The 22,133-nt window shown below is 38.9% G+C and overlaps 1 protein-coding gene, 1 long non-coding RNA gene and 1 pseudogene across 2 annotated transcripts; 2 read left to right on the top strand and 1 right to left on the bottom strand.

Annotated features, from left to right (window-relative positions):
• Nucleotides 1-318: 318 nt before the first annotated feature.
• On the top strand, nt 319-7,403 carry LOC144657730 (uncharacterized). Its single transcript, XR_013571612.1, has 8 exons — nt 319-405; nt 1,802-1,848; nt 2,904-2,983; nt 4,181-4,284; nt 4,685-4,812; nt 5,081-5,151; nt 5,328-5,443; nt 5,804-7,403. It is a non-coding gene; the product is annotated as an uncharacterized LOC144657730 (long non-coding RNA).
• Nucleotides 7,404-13,199: 5,796 nt separating this feature from the next.
• On the top strand, nt 13,200-14,677 carry LOC144658925 (RYamide receptor-like). The gene has a single exon (XM_078519428.1). The coding sequence runs from the start codon at nt 13,200-13,202 to the stop codon at nt 14,190-14,192; it is 993 nt and encodes a 330-aa protein (XP_078375554.1). The 3' UTR covers nt 14,193-14,677.
• A 3,765-nt stretch (nt 14,678-18,442) lies between these two features.
• LOC144658067 (substance-K receptor-like) lies at nt 18,443-19,456 on the bottom strand (annotated as a pseudogene).
• Nucleotides 19,457-22,133: the final 2,677 nt, after the last annotated feature.

The following is a 22,133-nucleotide window of genomic DNA, read 5'->3' as shown; positions in this document are numbered from 1 at the left end:
AACAAAATGCAAGTATGGGATAGGGTAGAGATTTTCAGTGTCTAGTCTAGTATAGGGTTGCAAAAATCAGCTGAACATGGTCTGGTATAGGGTAAGGGCTTCAAATTCCCAGCGGCACACCCCCATCCAAAAATATACCGGGTGCCCCCCCCCGGGCTTCACGTCTCCCGGTAGATGAGTTACGCGCATGCACTTTGTCTTGTATTTTTCCTAACAGTATTTTACTTATCATGAAAGAACAATTGCGACAAACCACGGCAAGACCAAAGACCAAACGTTTCCCTTTCCAATTTACTGAATTAATGCCGATTATTTTCTTTATCTCAGAACTTAAAAGAAAAACTGGTTGCAAAACTGATTTACCCTGACATCAATCCGACTGGATGGATAGTTTCTGCTGCTCAGGTAACAACTCGTTTCCCGTAAAAATCCTAGATCATTCCAAAACAAGCTCAAAAATCTTTCTGCTTGAAATCGGAGCTGGCTACATGAACGTAATCCCAAGCTGGGTGCAGGGTTTCGCGCGTTCCACTTGGTGCTTGTCTACTTGCATCGCTCCCGAGGATCGGTTGCAGTTAGAGGGGGCGAGCTGCTATGCGCCTACTGGAATTCCATGGCTCTGCCATTGCACGTAGGAAAAATGAGTGCCTTAGTCAACTCAGAAAGTAATATGTTCTGAGTAGCAGAGAGGTGGTTAAGCACGTAATTTTTCAGTAGGTGTCTGATCATGCAGATACCTACCGGCTGTAATCCCCAGAGGACTGCCTGTATTCAAGCAGGGATTACATCTTCTGCATCCAAATATCTGAAAGAAATTAATGATCTAGGGTTTTCGGGAACGGGTTGTACATTGTACTTTCTAGTAGAAAAGATAGGCTAGCCATAAGCCTTGATATCCAGTTGGGATTCAAACCCACGACCATTCGGGTTACAGGTCTACTGCTCTACCATCTGAGCTACAGAGCCACGATGGGAACAGCGCGCGAGTGAATTCCATTCGATTCACTCATATATATGCCTGACGATTATTCTTATAAATCAAAATGCTACGTTAAAAAAAAAAAACAAATGCTCAGGTGGGATTCGAACCGACTACCTTTCGGGTTACAGACTTACTGCTCTACCATCTGAGCTACAGAGCCATGATGGGAACAGCGCGTGAGTGAATCTATTTGATTCACTCCGTATATGCCTGAGGATGACTATAAACTAAATTACACGGAAATCCAGACCACTGAAGAAAAAAAAAAAACAGTTGCTCAGGTGGGATTCGTACCCACTACTATTCGGGTTATAGGTCCACTGCTCTACCATCTGAGCTACAGTGCCAAGATGGGAACAGCGCGTGAGTGAATCCGAGTTGACTCACTCATTTATGTGCCTGGGATTATTCTATCAAAAACTTCCGTCCACTTGAACAAAACAGGGGCTATAGGTGGGATTCAAACCCACTGTAACCTTCAGGTATAACAGGCTAGGTCTACTGCTCTACCATCTGTGCTACCGAGTCATGATGGGAACAGCGCGTGAGTGATTCACAGTTGTTTTACTCATTTATAGGCCTGTGGGTGATTCTAAATAAACACAAACAATAAATACAACAAACAAGAGAAATTGCATAACTTTGAAATGATTGTTCATAATAAGAACATGATATGTATATATGTAGAACAATTATTCCACTCACGCTAGTTGTTGGTTATAAAGTTACCATGATAGCCGGTCATCTTATATTCAACAGTTTGTGCGTTTGTGGAATAATTGTTAAGTATACTAACTTCTCAGTTATGAATCGCATTAGACAGGAAGAAGACCGTTGATGCCCACCGGACTATTATGTAGGGTAAAGTATGATTATATAAATAGATAAGTAGTTGGGCTGAGTTTGTTGTTTGGTTCTCGCCTTGCTCCGAGGGATTTTTCTCCAGGCACTTCGGGTTTCCTTCCTTCTAAAAAACAAAATGAAATTTAAATTCAAATTCGATCTGGAAATAAGACCCACATGAAAACCAGCTATGGCTGATGTGGCTTCCTCTCTAAATATTGCGGCCTTTGTTTCTTCCGTCTGACCTTATGACACAGAGCCAGTGCCAGTGTGACTGCCATGCGAGTGCTTGCGAAGACATGAACCCCTGCCAGTGCTAACGCACGAACCTGAGCGTGTGCCTGTGTCCATTTGGTCAGAGAACGAACTGGCTTTATGTCAGTTGGACTGAAATATCAAAATTTAAACAAAATTACTAGGTATAGTTTAATAGGGTATGAAAATGATATCATTTTTTTACAATTTTTACAATGTCCGGATCGTTTCGAAAAAGAGTTGTGCTTTCTAGTATGCGAGAAAGGTAGGGATTCAAACCCATAACCTTTATTTACGTGCCTGGGGATTATTCGAAACTATAACATGTATAAAAAGTATGCCCCCTTAAACAAAAAGGGGCTTAGGTGGGATTCGAACCCACAACCTTCGGGTTACAGGTCCACTGCTCTACCATCTGAGCCACAGAGCCATGATGGGAACAGCGCGTGAGTGACTCCTAGTTGATTCACTCATTGATGTGCCAGAGGATCATTTTAAAATGTCAAAAATATACTGTAAATCAATCCTGATCACTGAAACAGTCGTGTGGCCTAGAGGGCCACAAGAACAAATAAAACGGACTTTAATTTCATGTGATATACCTCCTAGAAATTCGAGAAAGAACAACATGCATATATGCATCGTTAAAAACTGTGGCATTACCGCATTTTCATAGCTTTAACCGTGCTTTAGTTAAACAATTATTCCACCCGCGCTTGTTGGATATGCGATGATAGCCGGCCATCTCATATTCAACAATTTGCACGTTTGTGGAATAATTGTTAAGTCTACTAACCTGTTAGTTATGTTTCACATAAGACAGGAAAAAGACCATGACTGCCCGCCAGACTGACTACGAATGATTACTACATAAGGCTTTGTTGACTGACAAAGGATGGCTATGTAAGGCCTTAATTGTAGGGCTAGAACTGTATCTAATTAATGGTCATGTAAGATTATGTAGGTCCATGTATCACAATGTATGGCTAGGTAAGATCATGTAAGGCAACAAGATGATCATGTATCAATCTGTACATGTAAGATTATTTTTGGGCAATGTATGTACATGTAAGAACAAATAATGCAACTAGCACTATATAACTAGTGTATTGTTATTATATTTTAATACATGGTGACGTATAATTGTAAATTCATATAACACAATGTATGATAATATAGATCATCGTACATGCGTTTTCTTCTTCTTTGTTTCCTTCTCGTTTCCTCTTTCTTTTCGATATTTTTCAGGTCTGCCTCTGGAAACTGGTATCCTTTCTTCTTCTCAGTGCTATTGTTATATTGTTAAATACATACTTGTATACAACCTTTATTTATACACGATCATTATTTAATTAAAAGTTTAATGAACGAAAGTGTGTATAGATAAGATGCCCATTTGTTATTGCTGCTGTTGTTGTTGTTTGAGTTTTGTTAACTAACAAAACATCTTAATGTTCACTCTTCAAAGGGAGGAAAACATGTTATAAAATTTATTCTCAGTCCACTCAATGGTAGATAAAAAAATATTTTTCCTCCCCCCATATATTAAATATTTGTTTTTACGAATTCGAAGAAATCGTTCATTTACCGACATACAACGGACATGCACAGTTGCTGAATTATAATGTCTGTCATGCGCTGTCTCGATCAGAAACCCAGCAGTTTGTTTATTCGATTCAATCGTAATCCCATGAATTATCAAATCCGTCAAACCTAGTAAAATGCATTGTGGGACTGGGCACTAAGCCCAAGGCAGTCTTCGGAAAGCTTCCGACATCTTCGGCTGCGTCAAATCATCGTATTCCGAACATCTTCGGGCATCGCAGAGTATGTTCGAAAAACGTCGGGAACGCCTTCGAAATTCACTCACTCATTCTTTCTCGCTCATAGTTGAACTTTCGGCTTTCGGCTTTCGCGTCAAAAAGCTTCGGCCACTTTCAGAAATGGCAAGGTGGACGTCTTCGTCATTTTCGACAATTTTCGGAAGTCGGAATTGTGGACTTTATACATGTTTGTAGGAGCGCACACGGCTTCTGTTTGTACTCCGGACTTATTTTTTCAGGACAAAAACTCTTATAAATATTTTTTGTCGGCTTGCAGAATCGCCATGGAAGAGAAAACCCTGGGAACGAATTAGAGTCTCTTGAGCCGACAGTACAAATAGATGTTCAGCAGTTTTTCTGTCAAATTCAAGATGGCGGACGGTAAGTTAGGATGTCCAATGTTCTTTTTAAATCAACATGCGCAGTTTGTTAACCCACTTTTCTTTAAAAAAAAACATACCAGGCAGAATATTTATCAGTTCGTTGAAGCTTTTCAAACACACACTTTCAGTTTCTTCTTTGGAATCCGGCTGGTAAATGTGCCCAAATACTTCCGCTTCTAGGCTCTAGTAGCCAGTATTAAACTCCATGTTGCGTTTTAATCCCTGGCCAAAGACTGAAGGCTTGTGTTAATTTACGAATTTGACTAGAAATGAATGCAGTCTAATCCAGCTTATGCAGAATGCGTTCAGGAATGGCAGTGATTGCTAATTCTCAAGGAGCTACGACATATAATATGTTCATATATGTATAACAAGCTTATATTTGATTATTTTTTCAGGTTTATCGGTGAAGTGTTAAAGCCTTCCTACCACATGAGCCTTATTTTGTTTGGCAAAGGAAAAGTTGGCAAAAGTGCGATTGATAAAAAGATTTCATGGACTTGCAATTATGTTACAAGGAAAAATGGTAAGCCATAGGCAGCGCAACAGAACGGGGTTGGGGCGAGGGGGAGGGGGGGGGGGGGCAGGAGGGGGAGGTGCACAATAAATACCCCAGAAAAGTACCAGTATTATGTCTGGAAGGAAACAATAAGCCTGAACTGTAAGTGTAAAATAAAAAAAAAAAAAAAATAATTCGAGGTTAAGTGTTCTCAAGAATGTAATTGTTACAGTGAAACAACTTGGATACACTTATAAAATGGTTACACTGCAATGTACTTTCTTTGATCCTCCAGGCTGGGACAATTGATGTTGACTGATGTTGGCCAAGTATGGGAAAGGACATATTTCACCAGTACTCTTCTAGGTTAGTAAAGTTATAGTGAAATAAATTAATATATAGTATGGATAGTAACATGATCTTTGAATGTTTTTGTCTTCATAATTTATTTTGTCGATTTCTGAGCTTGCTAATAATTATCCTGAGTTTGCATTTTCTAATGGTACATATTAACTAGTCATTTACTTTCTTTATTCTTTTAGTTGGATTCCAGTCAATACAGACACCAAATCAACTAACTTACTGTTGTGTCAATTGGTTCCTTACTAAGTAGCAGAGATGGTGCTTTGTTACGAAGAAAGAGGACCTTAGAAAAATGGTATTTACTATTAAAATATATACTTCTTTTATATACATCTTTGAACATGAGAGGGCATGTTGTAGGAACATGTCAAAACAACGTGTAGCTGAGAACAAAGGATAGCGACCTTTTTTATCACCAAATATGGACTGAATTCCGTAAGATACTGGTGGGGTGACAGGCCTTTCGCAATGCTATGCGCAGCTAGATACCGGTAGTCTCTTTTAATCATTTTAACACTTATTTAATGTTTTTCCAAGTGACCCCATTCAAGTAGTTGCACTTATCTGTAAATGACTCAATTTCCATCTAGAAGATTCACCTAGCCATCTCTTTCTCGCAAATCTTCAGTTATTTTTTTTCTTTTTGTCTTCGCAGGCTCTGTTTCACAGGATCCTATCCCAGTCCAAAACAATTCTTAGAAGAAGACAGAGCCTTAATTTTTTTTTCTGAACTCACCATCACTTAATGCAGCAAATACTTTCAAATTCATAACATTGCAAATCAAAAGCTTGCAGTGAAGATCAACGTCTAAAAGAACATGCATGTAGCTTTGTCTGTGGTCCAGTCAAGATTCCTGTCGTCACTGACAAGCATGACAGAGAAGATCAAGTGATCAACAACTGGTTTCTCTTTACATTATTAATCCACTTTTCATCAGTCAAGTGATGAGAACAAAGACAATCATCAACTAGAGAATATTGTCTCGATGTACCGCTAAATTCTCCGAACTAACATTTAAAGAAATGTATGTGAAATAGTAAGGAGAATTGATATATATAGAAAAGAAAGCATAGCTAAACAGCATCTTAAATAGGGGAGTCCTTGTTGGCATTCACTTTCAACACACATTTAGGCAAAATATGTGGCTACAAAACCAGTTTCATCTCTGACCTCTTTAGTTGGTTGCCAAAAATAGATTTCAATCTGGGATTTCCACATGTAACCATGTATGGAAAGTAAAACTTAAAATAGGTTCCAAATGACAATATTTTTGAATAATACTGAACCAACAGAAACATATAAAATAGCAATAAAATAGTATAATTTTAATACTTCAGTTGAACGATGAGCAACAAAATTACATAATAAATCAATGACGGCATGCCATACATTTACATTTGAAAATTTTACAAATGTAAATGTGCCTGAGGTTTTATCGCTCATTGAAACCTTATGTAGTTAGGTGGCTCATCTTAATCTCAATGTATTTACTGAATTCTTAAGTTGCTAAAAATATTAACTACATAAGCTTTAAATAAAATAAAAATGGAATGCTCAATAAATAAAAATACCGGTAGTAAATAAAGATAGTTTGGAACTTAATATCTGGTATATATTTCAAATGTGCTTACATGATGTCAACTCAGATGCAAATGACTCTGATTACATGGCAACCAATTGGAGAGGTCAAGGACTAAACTAGCTTTGCAGTTGCATTTATCATGTGAATGTGTTGCGATATTATATGCATGTATACAGTCTTTTCTGATCGAGGTATTTATAAATCAGATTTTTACTAAAATGTTTTTATGACCAATCTGTGATTCAGAAAACTCAGAATTTTTTACAGATGAAAGTATTTCATTCATCGAGTGGAAATAAACGCAATTTGTACTCTTATTGTGGTTTTCAAAAACATGCGAACTCTGAAATCTAAACCTCAACAAACGGTTTGTGCTTTTTGCTGCTGTCAATCATCTCAGTGAACCTCTCGGGAAACAAGGGTTCACTTCAACCAGGTCGGAAGACCATGTCGGTCAGTTTTAATTGGTATTTTTTAATCCATTTTGTTTGTTTCTGTTTTTCAAGGTTCATTGGTTGTCACAATTGTGATTGACAGCAACAAAAACACAATCATTAGTTGGGTTTTACCTTCAGAGTTCACGTGTTTTTGAAAAGCGCAAAAAAGCTGTCTTGTATTTGTCTGAGTTATATTTTTAAGGGATGACGATTGATTAAAAGGGGGTCGGCTGGATCCGTTATTCTGTTGCGCGCGATCCATCCATCAATATAAATATTACATTAACAAAACTAAACGCTAATAAGAAACTGTGAAAAACATGAAGCGAAAGACTCCTGGAAAGTTAGAAAGGACTGACGCAAAGTTTAAATGAAAAAGAAATATTACTTGTTTGAATTCGAGGGGTATAACTAACATGGTCCTTAAAATAAAATGAGTCTCGGCCAATTCAAGTGGAATCTTCAAATCTCGGGCCCACAAATTTAACTAGTGTCTCGGTATCTTGTGCAAAAAGTAAAGTTGGTCTCAGAATCTGAAATCTTGCAATTTCAATTTCGGAATCTTGCAAGCCAAGCAACATACAATCTGCAGTGGAGGTGCAATCCCAACAATTTACAGTGAGTGTTCTTCAATCCTTGGACAGAAAACCAAAATTGGAAAAACTTAATTAACAAAAAGAGACAGCATAATATTACAATTGTTTAAAAATAAAAAAAATTTTTTAAAAAAAAAAAAAAAAAAAAAAAAAAAAAAAAAAAAAAAAAAAAAAGGAAAAAAAAAAAAAAAAAAAAAAAAAAAAAAGACGGGGGAGGGGAGGGGAGTTGGGGAACAGAATTTTTTCTTTGTTCTATGCTCGTGTCATTGTTGAAAAATACTTCTTTATTAAATTTTGCAAAGTTGTTAATGACAACTAGTACATAAAAAATGAAATATAAAGAGGGGTTCACCATGCTCGTTTTTGCATTTTAGAGCTTCAGTTTATAAGTACTTTGTCAGTTTGCATAAGCAGTATTAAAAAGCCTAGCCTTAGTTGAGAGGCGCTCATTGCATGCAGAATGTTTTTGCCAGATGTAGAATATGAGTATTGTCCTTAAGTGACACAACAATGTTAGGGCAAAACGCCAACATTTTGCCGAAAGAAGCAAACGTTATGGAATTATAGGGCTATTGACATATTGAAGCAACTATACGCTTCTACTGAAACAACGTAAAAACGGATTTTTACAAAGATTCCATGAGAATATTTCAAAGAATATTCCAAAATCGACGAAAAATTTACACAACTGAACGGTAGTTTCTGTTTTTTTTTTATGGCCAGGTCTTGTGCAAAGTGATGATGCTCTTACAAAATATATCCCCTCTCGTGTCCGTTGAGAGCCTGGTACTAATCGCAGTGGATCGATTTGGAGCTGTGGTTTTTCTCCTTCGTCCTCCGCTCATCAGTTCAAAGCTGAGTCGCTTCCTTGTCCTCGCTACTTGATTAGTTGCAGTTGCCTTGTCCTTCCCGCTCATCCTTCCCGCTCATCAGTTCAAAGCTGAGTCGCTTCCTTGTCCTCGCTACTTGATTAGTTGCAGTTGCCTTGTCCTTCCCGAGTCTTTGTACAAGCAGGAAATTTTAGATGCAGCTGGCAATGGGGGGAAAAACCCTGTCGGATATTATAGTCAATTTATATGCATAGTTTTTTTCTCTTATCACTTTCGCCTTAATCGATATTCATCCTTTACTCTGTAATCCTTTTCAAACTCAAGTCGCAGAAGATTCCAGGCGAGCCGATCGGCCAACGCTGAGGAACAACGCGTGAGAAGACACAGAAACGTGCCCCGTGAAGATGGCGGTTGCCACTGTGTCCGGGTTTGTCCTATGCTGGGGGCCAGTCTTATCTGGCGCTTTTCTGAATGTCTTTGGAAATGTATTGGACAACACCGCTAGATTGTCTTGCGGCATCATATCCTACAAGTTTATAGTCGTATTTATATCTCACGCAAACGCTGCTTTAAACCCTTGCATCTGTTTCACATTCAGTGGAAATTATCGTCAAGGCCTGAAAGGTCTCCTTGGATGCCATGGAACATTGCAGAGATAATTTCTGAAAAACCAACTCATTCTCAGAAAGCCTTGGAGAATTGTAGTTAATGATCTCTGCTTTGGCATGACCAACAGCGTAACATTAATAAGTGAAGAAATCATCTTTACACGAACTGGGAACGAACAATTTGTTATCTTTTTGATGAATAATCTAATTGGCAGGAATAACATTAAGGAACAGTGTGGAACTCGGAGTGATTTGCTAATAACTGGACATCCTCGCTTGTCAATCATTGATGAAGCAATTCTTGGCAAGGTGGAGTGAACTGATAATGATCCTGAAAACTGCATGTAAATAACATTTTTTCAAAAAACTGTTTTTAAAAATCATTATAATAACGCACGCGGAGCAATATTTTAGGAATGAGCAAGATATCGAATGAAACAAAATAAGGTCAAACAACCCGAAAGGAGTTAAAGATACTTCAAAAGTTCCAAAACTTTTTAGTTTGAAACATGTCAATCGATTGTGAAGAACCCAAAAATTGCTTTTATGAAGAGCTATAAAATGGGTGTCAGAAATTGTAAATAGTCGCTGTGAAATAAGTACGTTTTAGCCTTTACAGATTTGATAGTCTTTTTTAAAGAATACAAGAAAAATGCAGCTTTTAATTTGTCTCTAGTTGCCACTGGTTGATGAAAGCAGACACTCCGCTTTGAGTGCGGCACAAATCTAATACAGTGTTTCCCGCACCCGCTCAAAACGAACCTTTTATAAACTACTTTTTTAGCTCTATCTAGTTACTTTCAAACGACAGAGCAGTGGGTAAAGTTAAACTCCGTTGACACTTAAATGAAGTCTTACTACTATTTACTACTCAATACTATGTCAAGTAGAACGTGCAGCTAATAGCAAATAAAATCATGTAAAGACCATCGTGGTGCTGAAATTAATTAACTTTTAGTCAATGTACGTAGACTTGACAGCATGTTTGAAAGGACACAGCATGCAGTTGGATGGTAAGTAATTATTGTACCGGCTAAGAGCGGTAACTTATAAGTGCAGCACATATAAACTGGTGCTTTCTTATAAACAAGCCAGATGGACAGTTAGTTTTGCTCGTAAAACTAAGAAATCCCAGAATGTCCGCAAGCTTGAACTCAACGGCAAATGGAACTCAACAACAAAGCTGTGCTAGTCCCCTCGCAGCAGACAAAGTCGGTAAAATCTTTACTTACTGCCTTATTCTTCTTGTTTCGCTAGCCGGGAATACCTTGATCGGAATAATTGTCTACAAGACGAAAACCATGCGAAGAACCATCAACTACTTCATCGTAAACATGGCCATGTCCGATCTGCTGTATCCAATCTTTGTATTTCCGACCTTGATTATAACAGAGCTGAACGTTAGCTCCTGGTTTTTGAATGGCCAGGCCTTGTGCAAAGTGGTGAGTCCCTTACAATACTTATCCTCTGTCGTCTCTGCTGAGAGCCTGGTCCTGATCGTAGTGGATCGATTTGGAGCTGTGGTTTTTCCCCTTCGTCCTCCGCTTATCAGTTCAAAGCTATGTCCCTTCTTCATTCTCACCACTTGGATAGTTGCAATTGCCTTGTTCTTCCCAATTTTCTTCGCCTACAACGCTATTGAATTCACAGGAAAATTAAGGTGCAGCTGGCAATGGAAAGAAACCCCTTTCACATATTATAGTGATGGAATGCGTATAGTTTTCGCTGCCATCTCTTTCCCCTTGATAATCATTCTATACTCTATAATCCTTTTCAAACTCAAGTCGCAAAATATTCCAGGTGAGCAATCGAACAACGCTGAGAAACAATGCGTGAGAAGGCACAGAAAAGTGGTGAAGATGGCGGTTGCTATTGTGTCAGGTTCTGCCTTATGCTGGGGGCCACTTATAATCTACTCCTTTCTGATTGTCTTTGTATGGGATAACACCACTATATTGTCTTGTGGCATCAAAACCTACTGGTATATAGTCGTGTATATGGCTCACGCAAACTGTGCTTTAAACCCGGGGGGGGGGGGGGGGGGGGGGGGTTTTATATAAAGAAAAATTTTTTTATAAAACACTTTTAAAAAAAAAAAAAAAAAAAAAAAAAAAAAAAATTATTTTTTTTTTAAAAAAAAAAAAAAAAAAAAAGAAAAAAAAAAAAAAAAAAAAAGAAAAAAAAAAAAAAAAGAGAAGGGAAGGAGACCGACCCAAAAAAAAAAAAAAAAAAAACACCCCCCCCCCCCCCCCCGGGGTTTAAACCCTTGTATCTGTTTCACATTCAGTGGAAATTATCGTCAAGTTATGCCTGAAAGATCTCTTTGGATGTTAAGAAACATTGCAGGGTTAATCTCGGGGCAATATCAAACCATACTCTACCGATTAATTAAAAGGTAAAGTCTGCGTATGAGCCTGGCGACCCATCAGGCAGGAGCTTATTCCGGTTACCATAGCATGAAGCGACTAGGAGTATTTCTATTCCTTCCAGATGGGATGCTAGTTCATCGCATGGTTACCCCTTGTATAAGTTCGCCGGTACCCATTTAAACACCTGGGCGAAGAGAGGCACTGTGAGAGTGTGAGTGTCTTGCCCAAGAACACAACGCAGCGCCCCGGCCAGGGCTCGAACCCGGACCGTTCAATTCGGTGTCCAGTGCTCTAGCTGTTTGTCCACCGCGCCTGTCATACTCTACCGCTTAGGAAACAAGCAATGGTCTTTGCTTTGAAAGACTCAACGGCAGGAAATTTTAAAAATAGTGAAAGGTCTATAAGTAGCGTAATTTTAATTTTAGTGTACAGTTACATTCGCAGAAGTACTTTTAATATTATTAAGGAGATAATGTGGAACTCGAGATATCCCAGTTTCTTATTTGCTCAGAATTACAACAACCTTGGTGACCAGTTCTCTTACGAATTTCAACGTTTGTTTTGAGGTTTAAGTCATATAATATAATTCTGTCTTATTGAATCGAAGAACTTGTAAAATGTTTTCAATTCAGTTTTAAAAAAAAAATAGAAAATATCATTTCTACAATATTTCCTTAGACATAGCTTTGGAACAGAAGGAACTTCTACGTAACGAAAAGTAGGCGAAAAGATTCCTGACCAAACGTTTTTAGGCGTTAAATTCATCAATAGGGCCCATGAATGGCCTTCAAGAAAAGCCAAAATAGCAGCAGGAGGCAAACTTAAATAGCTGCCGAAAGATACATTATATTTTAGCTTAAAATAATTTTCATGATTTGACAGTATGTTGGAAAAGCACGACGGACAATAGACAACCGTGGGCTGATTGGTCAAAATCGCACAACAGAGACTATCCGTAGGTCATTAGTTTGCAATTAGTAGAAGATGAATAGCATGAAAAAGAAATCACTAAAGCACCAGAATATAAGCGAACAAAAGGAACAAACGGTGAATGGAGCACAAGGTTCGTTCTGGTTGCTTTAGTCCAAGTAACTTATATTTTCACGTTTAGTCAGGTACAAGGTTAACTGTGTTTAACCTCCAGCAACCTGTTTTTATTTTGGAAACAAAAAGAGCATTTTTTATGGCAGACGCCATCAAGTTTTTCCATTACTCTCACAGCGCGATCAATTATCTTAGTAGAAATTGACTTCATTGCTTACACTAATCTTGTTAAAATCTAACATACTAGTTCAACATTCTGCCGAGAAATTGGATCTCGCTCGTTTTCAAGCTTTGATGTATTTTGTACCATATACGACAAATCCGGCAATCACCCACATGCAGAGCTGAAATAGAGCTTGAAGCAGGTGTAAAGATTTCAACAAGTCGACTTAAAAGCAATTACTGATTCTCAGAAAACTTCAACGTTACTGATTTGACAGCATATTTCAACGTCACAAGAAATAGGTAGTTAATAGTTTGCTGTGGTAATCGCTTAGTACACCGTCCGAAAAACGGCGCTTTCAAAAAAAGAAGCCTGATGGAGAATAATTAATTGAAGTTTAAGCCGTCAAAGACAGACCAGAATGAGGGTAAACTTTAACACGACGGTGAACGAAACTCAGCCACCAAACTGCTCCAGTTTGGGTAACCTCACAGCGGAAAGAATCGGAAAAATCTTTGCTTACTGCCTGATTCTTATTGTTTCGCTAGCCGGGAATACCTTGATCGGAATAATTGTCTACAAGACAAAATCCATGCGAAAAACTATCAACTACTTCATCGTTAACATGGCTATGTCCGATATGCTGGTACCAATTTTTGTTATTCCGAAGAGAATTATAGATTTGTACCCGCAGTTGTGGTCTAACGGTCACGATCTATTTTGGCAGGTCTTTTGTAAGGCGAACCCTCTCATGAGTTATATTTCTTGTTTTGTGTCGACTGAGTGCCTGATCCTGATAGCTGTGGATCGATTTGGAGCCGTGGTGTACCCATTTCGTCGTCCGCTCATCAACTCAAAGCTGTGCCCCTACTTAATTCTCGCCACTTGGATTTTTGCAGTAGTCTTGAGCTTCCCATATGTGTTCGCATTCAAACTTGTCGAATACGAAGGGAAGTGGATGTGTATGGCGCGCTTTAGCGACGCTTATTTCGGAGAGGTATACCTTCTAGTTCTACCCCTACTACTATATGTTATCTCTTTCGCATCGATGCTCGGACTTTACTCTATCGTCGTTTTCAGGCTCGCATCACAGAAGATCCCAGGCGAGTCATCAAGCAACGCCGAGGAGCAACGCGTTAGAAGGCACAGAAACGTGTTGCAGATGACAGTTGCTATTGTGTCAGGATTTGTCTTTTGCTGGGCACCGGTGAACACGTATCTTTTTCTTTCGTACTTTGTTTGGGACAATACCACTAGATTATCCTGTGGCATCACGCAGTTCCAGTTTTTTGCTCTTTTTCTGGCTAGCGCAAATTCTGCCATTAACCCTTGCATCTGTTTCACATTCAGTGGATATTATCGTCAAGGCCTGAAGAGTCTCCTTAGACGTAATAGCCCGCTGACGCAGAGGTAACTTTGACAAAATGGGACCTTACTTTACAAGTTACTTTGCAGGCTGTGATGGATTTTTTCCTTGGCAGAAACAGTCTAATTGGTGGATGCTACTATATTTGCGGTCAATTCAACGAAACCGTTTGCGAAAACACAAAACGAAAGTGATCCATTGTCTTGAATTAACACAACTCAGCCAGGTGTCGCTGAACTAGTAACTATATAGAAAATTAACAAAAGGGGCCAACTAAAGAGTTAATATTTCTACATCTGGACCTCACGTTTGGTCAATAAAGAGTGGCCCCTGGTAAATGCAATATAGCTAAAAGACTAATTAAGAAGCCCTAGAAACTTGATTTCCTTCCTGAATAAATACATCTGAACAAATAGACTTTCGTTCAATGCAGATATTTATTAGATACCCCAAACTGGGGTCTCCTTCTTCCGTACACAGCGAGTAGCGTGAACTGTGATGTAGAAAGTTTAAATGGGCTCTCTACTACTCAATAAAAACGACAGAGTAAAGAAAGTTCTTAAGATCTACCTGTTTGCGTGCTCAAAATTCTGCAGAGAAATTGGAACCAAGCCTGTTTCAAACTAGTTTGATGATTACCATACCACGAAGCCTAATAAAATCAAAATCTTGTTCTCCCTTAAATTTTTTGCTTCTAAATGAAAACGGGATAGAATTTACGTCCCGTAGAACCAAATTGCAGGAGTAAAGATATCAAAAAATTCATAGTAACAATAAAATTAATTAAAGTTCAAGCCAATGTCCACCTTGCTCATTTGGCAGCATGTTTTAAAGGATGGTAAGAAATAATTATACCACCTCATAGCGACAAAAGATAAGTGCAGCACATATAAAGCGGTGATTTCAAGTAAACAATCCAGATGGGCATTAACTTTTGGTTGTAAAACTGAGAAATCCTAAAATGTCAGCAAACTTGAGCACAACGGCGAATGGAACTCAATCACCAAGCTGCGTTACGCCGGATAACCTTACAACAGAAAAAGTCGGTAAAACATTTGCTTACTGTTTGATTCTAGTTGTTGCGCTAGCCGGGAATACCTTGATCGTAATAATTGTCTACAAGACGAAACCATGCGAAGAACAATCACTACTTCATCGTACATGGCAGTCCGTCTTCTGTTTCCAATCTTTGTGTTTCCGTCGTCCTCCAGACCTGTATGATGGCTTCTGGTTTTTCGGCTTCCTCGTCGGCTTTTGTGTGCGTGTGTTGCTCTTCTCCGCTTTTGTCTCCTCGGTCCCTCGTTTGGGCTGTAGTAGTTTTCCCCTTCGCCTCCGCTTCACTGTCCTTGTTCTCTCGTCCTGGGTTGTTGCTTCCTCTTCCCCACTTTTTTGCGGCTTTTTTTGCCTCCCCCGTGTTCTCTGGCTGGAGATTCATCTCGGACACTTACTCTTTTGCTTCTTTGCTTTCCTTCTCTCTCTCTGTGATTTACTCTTTGTCATTTTCAGCTCAGTCCCAAAATTCCGGCGAGCAATCGAACACGCCGAGGAGCAACGGAAAAAGAACAGAAAAGTAGTAAAGATGGCGGTTGCTATCCTGACAGGGTTTGCCTTATGCTGGGGGCCTATGAATGTTTTCACCGTTCTCAATGTCTTCGTATGGGATAACACCACTAGATTGTCTTGTGGCATCTCGACCTACTGGTATGTAGCCTTGTTTATAGCTCACACAACTGTGCTTTAAACCCTTGCATCTGTTTCACATTCAGTGGAAATTATCGACAAGGCGCAAAAAAAAAAAAAAAAAAAAACCAAATTATCGCAAGGCCTGAAAGATATCTTTGGACGCCATGGAACATTGCAGAGATAATTTCTGCAGCGTCAAGCTAACCATTTTCAGAAATCCTAGGATAATTTGACACTAAATGATCTTTGCTTTGGCATAACCAACAGCGAAACATTAATCAGAGAAGAAATCATCTTTGCACGAAGTGGCAACGAACAATTTGTTATTTTTTTGATGAACAATCCCATTGGCAGAAATAACATTAGGGAACAGTGTTTAACTCGGCCCGAGTTCCACACTGAGTGATTTGCTTATAACCGGACATCCTCGGTTGTCAATCATTGATGAAGCAATTCTTGGCAAGGCGAAGTGAACTGATAATGATTCTGAAAACTGTTTTTAAATAACATTTTTTCTACACACTTTTTTTTAAATCATTATAATAACGCACGCGGAGCAATATTAGGAAAGCTTAGGAATTAGGAAGATGTCGGATGAAACAAAAAAGTCTTGCGAGACAAAAGTAGTCAAAGATATTCCAAAAGATCCAAAACGTTATAGTTTGAAACATGTCAATCGATTGTGAAGAACCAAGAGAGGATGAGAACCCATGGATTGCTTTAATGAAGAGCCAGAAAAATGGTGTCAGAAATTGTAAATAAATGTGGTTTTTAGTTTTTTTAAAGAACACATGACAAAAATGCAGCTGTTAATTTGTCTCTAGTTGCCATTGGTTGATAAAGCTATGGTTTTGTCATTTGGATCCATAGGACATGTAGGAGTAATTTGTCTGCAAACTTTAATTTTCATAGCAAGTATTTCAATAAACAGTACGAACTTGCAATCATTGTCACTCCGTGCAGATCCTTCACAAGTTCTTTTGTCGTCCACACTCCCATGATTGGAACCCTTGCCTTAGGTTATTTTACCTTTTAGTTGGCGTTTGCTTTTATATATCTTATATATAGCTGTTGCTTAATGCTACCATTCCTTTTATAAAGGAAAGCTAGTCTTTTACATTGTAACTTAAACTTTTGTCTTATTATACTTAGCTTTATCGCAATTGTTATTTGATATTAAAGGTTAGTGGCAGGGAAATGCACCCATTCGCTGCACCTTATAAAGCTCTAGCGCACTGGAGACAGGTTCGGAGAAATACCCATTTCAGGGTGGCTACCCTCGGTACCACCTGATCTGTACTCCCCCAGGAGGCTCCCCCTCCTGGTTCCCACAATCCCTCGGGACTGTATGATATAGGCCTCACCCCTGGAGGCAGGTCTGGAACATTAAGCCCAGGGTGGCTACCCCAGGTACCACCTAATCTGTACTTCCCCCAAGAGGGCCTCCTCCTGGGACCCTAGTCCCAAGTCGCGCTTCCCTGCCACCCAAATTTTACCCAAAACCACAGTGTCATTGTCACTTATGTATTACTTTAGCAGCAACTCAACCAGCCCTCGAAAAGGGGATCATTAACTAAGAATAATTGTCCATCTGCCTTGTTTACTTGGAAGCACCACTTCATACGCGCTGCACTTATCTATTGTCGCTATTATCCGGTATAACAATTACTAGCCATCTGCTGTGTCCTTTCAAACATGCTGCCAAATGAGCGAAGTAGACAGTGGCTAAAACGTAATTTATTTTACTACCACGAAGTTCTTTACATTATTTCACTTGCCATTTGCCATTAGGTTCTACGTAACATAAATCCATCTAGCTTTTATTGAGAAGTAAGAAGTAGTAAGACTTAAATTGATTGCCAACGGTGTTTCATTTAGAAAAAAAAAATAACCGTTACCTACTATTCCATATGGCTGTGTTGTTTAGAAGCAGTTAAAAAAGTAGTTAATAAAACCTTTCTATTTCGGCGGGTGAGGAAATGCTGTATTAGTTTTGTGTCGTATTGAAAGCAGAATATCTGTGCAATCTGTTTAGGCTAAAAAATATTTATTTCACAGCGAAATATTTACAATTTCTGACGCCCATTTTTCTAGCTCTTCATAAAAACAATTTGTGGTCATGGGGTCTTCACAATTGACATGTTTCAAACTAACGTTTTGGATCTTTTGGAATATCTTTGACTACTTCTGTCTCGCAAGACCTTTTTTGTTTCGTCCGACATCTTCCGGCTAATTCCTGATATTGCTCCGCGTGCGTTATCATAATGATTTTTAAAAAAGTGTGTAGAAAAAAATGTTATTTACATGCAGTTTTCAGAATCATTATCAGTTCACTCCGCCTTGCCAAGAATTGCTTCATCAATAATTGACAAGCGAAGATGTCCAGTTATTGACAAATCGCTCCGACTTTCACACTGTTCCCTTAAAATGTTATTCCTGCCAATGGGATTGTTCATCAAAAGGTAACAAATTGTTCGTTTCCACTTCGTGCAAAGATGATTTTTACACTAATTGATGTTTCGCTGTTGGTTATGCCAAGGCAAAGATCATTTAGTGCAGTTATCCCAGGATTTCTGAAAGTGGTCAGTTTGCATTGGCGCTGCAGAACTGAGAAATTATCTCTGCAATGTTCCATGGCATCCAAGGAGACCTTTCAGGCCTTGACGATAATTTCCACTGAATGTGAAACAGATGCAAGGGTTTAAAGCACAGTTTGTGTGAGCTATAAACAAGGCTACATACCAGTAGGTTGAGATGCCACAAGACAATCTAGTGCTGTTATCCCATACTAAGACATTCAGGACAGTGAAAACATTCATAGGCCCCCAGCATAAGGCAAACCCTGTCAGGATAGCAACCCCCATCTTTACTACTTTTCTGTGCCTTCTCACGCGTTGCTCCTCGGCGTTGTTCGATTGCTCGCCCGGAATCTTTTGTGACTTGAGCTTGAAAATGACAATAGAGTAAAATATAACCATCATGATGAAAGAGATAAAAGCGAAAGCAAAAGGTATAGCAAAAGAGTAAGTGTCTCTGAGAAAAGATTCTTTCCAAAACCAGAAGCAGTTTACTTTCCCTGTGTTTTCTACTGGTTTTTAGGCATAAAAAGCGGGGAATGACAAAGCAATTGCAACAACCCAAGTACCGAGACTGAACAAGGGGCATAGTTTTGGACTTATAAGCGGAGGGCGAAGGGGAAATACTACAGCTCCAAAACGATCCACAGCGATCAACACCAGACCCTCGACGGAGACAAAAGCGGAGACGTATTGTAGCAACTTCATCGCACTACAAAAGGCCTGACCGAGTTGATAGCCGAAAAACCCGAAGCCGTCATGCAGGTCTGTGAGGACCGACGGAAATACTAAGATTGGAAACAGAAGATCGGACATTGCCATGTTTACGATGAAGTAGTTGATTGTTCTTCGCATGGTTTTCGTCTTGTAGACAATTATTACGATCGAGGTATTCCCGGCTAGCGAAACAACAAGAATCAGGCAGTAAGCAAAGGCTTTACCGACATTTTCTGTTGCATTGGTATCCGGCGTAGTGCCGCTTGGTGGTTGAGTTCCATTCGCCGTTGCGTTTAAGTTTGCAGACATTCTGGGAGTTCTCAGTTTTACAACCAAAAGTTAATATCCATCTGGCTTGTTTACTTGAAAGCACCACTTTATATGCGCTGCACTTATCTTTTGTCGCTATGAGGTAGTATAATTATTTCTTACCACCCTTCCAAACATGCTGCTAAATGAGCAAAGTGGACATTGGCAAGGAATTTATATAATTTTATTCCTACTATGAACTTTTTGAAATTTTACTCTTGCAATCTGGTTCCACGGGACAAAAATTCTATCCCGTTTTAAATAAGAAGCAAAAATGTTGGGGAAAACAAAAGGTTGATTTTATTAGGCCAGCGAAACAACAAGAATCAGGCAGTAAGCAAAGGTTTTACTGACTTTTTCTGCTGCGACGGGATTAGCGCAGCTTAGGCCTACTCTTGGACCCAAAATCGCCGAAAGTCGCCAAAGTCCCCAACGCCCAAAATCGCCCGTTTTTTTGGACAAAATAAGCTAAAATCGACTAAAGTCGCCTTAAGTCGCCCCCAAGGCCTCGGGACCCAAAATTCCCAAACGCCTAAAACGCCAAAAAGCCGAAAATTTTAAAAAAAAAAAAAAAAAACGCCTAAAATCGCCTTAAGTCGCCCAAAAATACGGCGACTTTAGGCAGCTTGGTGGTTGAGTTCCATTCGCGGTTAAGTTTATTGCGGACATTCTGGAAGTTTTCAGTTTACGACGAACAATTATTGTCCATCTGGCGTGTTACTTGAAAGCACAGCTATTATATGTACCGCATTTATTTGCTGCCATGTAGCAATTACTAAATAGCCATCTGCTGTGTCCTATTAAACATGCTGTCAAATCAGTAAAGTGGGCATTGGCTAAAACTTTTTATTTCTTTTCTACAAGCGTTTTGACATCTTTACCCTTCCAATTTGGTGCTAGAATTTCATTTCTTAACCTTCGTGGTATGGTACAAAGTCATCAAATTAGCTTGAAACACTGTGGGTCCCAATTTCTCTGCCGAATGTTGAAAAAGCAAGCCTTTAGATTTCAAGAACTTTTTTCTCCGTCCTTTTTATTGAGTAGTAGAGAGCCAATTATAGTTTCCTATACGTCACTGTTTGCGCTTCGCGCCACTCGCTGCGTACGGAATAAGAAGACCTTCGCGGTATCTAATTATCGGCCTAGAACAAAACTCAATTTGTTCAGATGTATTCATTTAGGAGAAAGAAAAAAAAGAAAAAAGACGGAAATCAACTTTCTTGGTCTTTTTAATTAGACTTTTTAAAAAGTATCTTGTCCCCAAGAATCCGTTCTAGCAACTTTTTATGTATTGAGCAGTTTCTAGACCGAAGATTTCCGAAGATTCTCCGATTGTTGTGTGAAGGCCATACTAACGTTTCCGATCATTTTTCGAATGTTTTCGAAGATAAACGAGGTTTCCCGAAGACTTTGAGATGTTTCAAAGATGTTTGAACTTTCGATCGTTCAGCATTAAAAAACTCGTCAACAGGCAGACATGACTTCATCGGTTTCATCATGATTGTTCTCAGTGAAAGAAGTCTATTTAATTTAACGAGTTTTAGTCTTAAATTGTTTTAATGACAGTTCAGACAATCCTACTTCATAGTGCCTTTCTTGGGTAGCTTTTTTGTCGTCGGAGGGCAAAAAATGTAGACTCTGAAGTCGCCAATGTCAAAGATAACGTCAAAAACGATCTAAACAGCTTTTGGACCTCTATTAGTGGCGTTCTGAAGAGAGGAGGTTTGTTGAAGGTCCTACAACATATGACTTCACCAAATGCTAACCTGTTAAAACGATTTGTGAGAAGATCACGAGACGGAATATCTTGACAAACCAATTTTACGCTTCGCTCGCGATATTTTCGGCTTCAAAACGTGGGGGGATGCTTAGGGCCCCCCCCCCAAAAAAAAATTGTATATTCGCTGTTTGGGGGACTCAAAATATCTATTTGTATAAATGCAGCAAATGAGTTTTTTAATAATTGACGGTAACCTCAAGTTGTGGTTAGGGTGAAAGAAGGCTGATAACGAAAATTTATTTCGAGTTATTAAAATTAATCAAGCAGATTTATTTGTCAATGACACGCGACGTTCTGGTCGCGGCTCAAGTGCGAGACCAAAGCACGCTGGAATCGATGCCATTTGTAGATTCCTACGCAAAGGGCAGCGTCAATGGTTATTTACCAGAAGAAGCTCTTTCATTCATCAGATACTGTATATGAGTTGTAAATATAACTTGAGAAGAAAGATATAAAATGAATATTTTACCTTAGGAGTGAGATTAAACAAAGTTTGATCGTGTAAGACTTGCTTTTTTTTTTTAAAAAAAAAAAAAAAGGAAACACGTAAATACAACTTTATTTTCCACTCAGGCAAGGAATTAAATTGCGATTTTTATAATCCGCGTTGTATTAAAGTCTCTCCAAATCTTGTCCATCCTTGATTATTTATGACTATCTGTTATCTCTTTGGTAATAATTTTGCCTTAAAAAACTGTTATTTTGAGTCTTTGTGGATTCGAAGAGATTTTATGCATAGCAAAATCACTCCAAAGTAATCGATGTGACGCCTCTAAAAACAATGAGGGATATCTTATGATTTTTCAGTTTGACACAGCACGAAAATATAACAGCTAGTGCCCTGGTCACCACAGCAAGGGCTTTAACTGGGAGAATACATTTGTAAAGTAAGTAGATTTAGTAAACCTAACGGTACATAATACA

This window comes from Oculina patagonica, chromosome 6 (assembly GCF_052425735.1).
Source record: "Oculina patagonica isolate OP01 chromosome 6, crgOcupat, whole genome shotgun sequence".
Classification (NCBI taxonomy): Eukaryota; Metazoa; Cnidaria; class Anthozoa; order Scleractinia; family Oculinidae; genus Oculina; species Oculina patagonica.
This window is presented reverse-complemented; position numbering and strand designations above follow the sequence as displayed.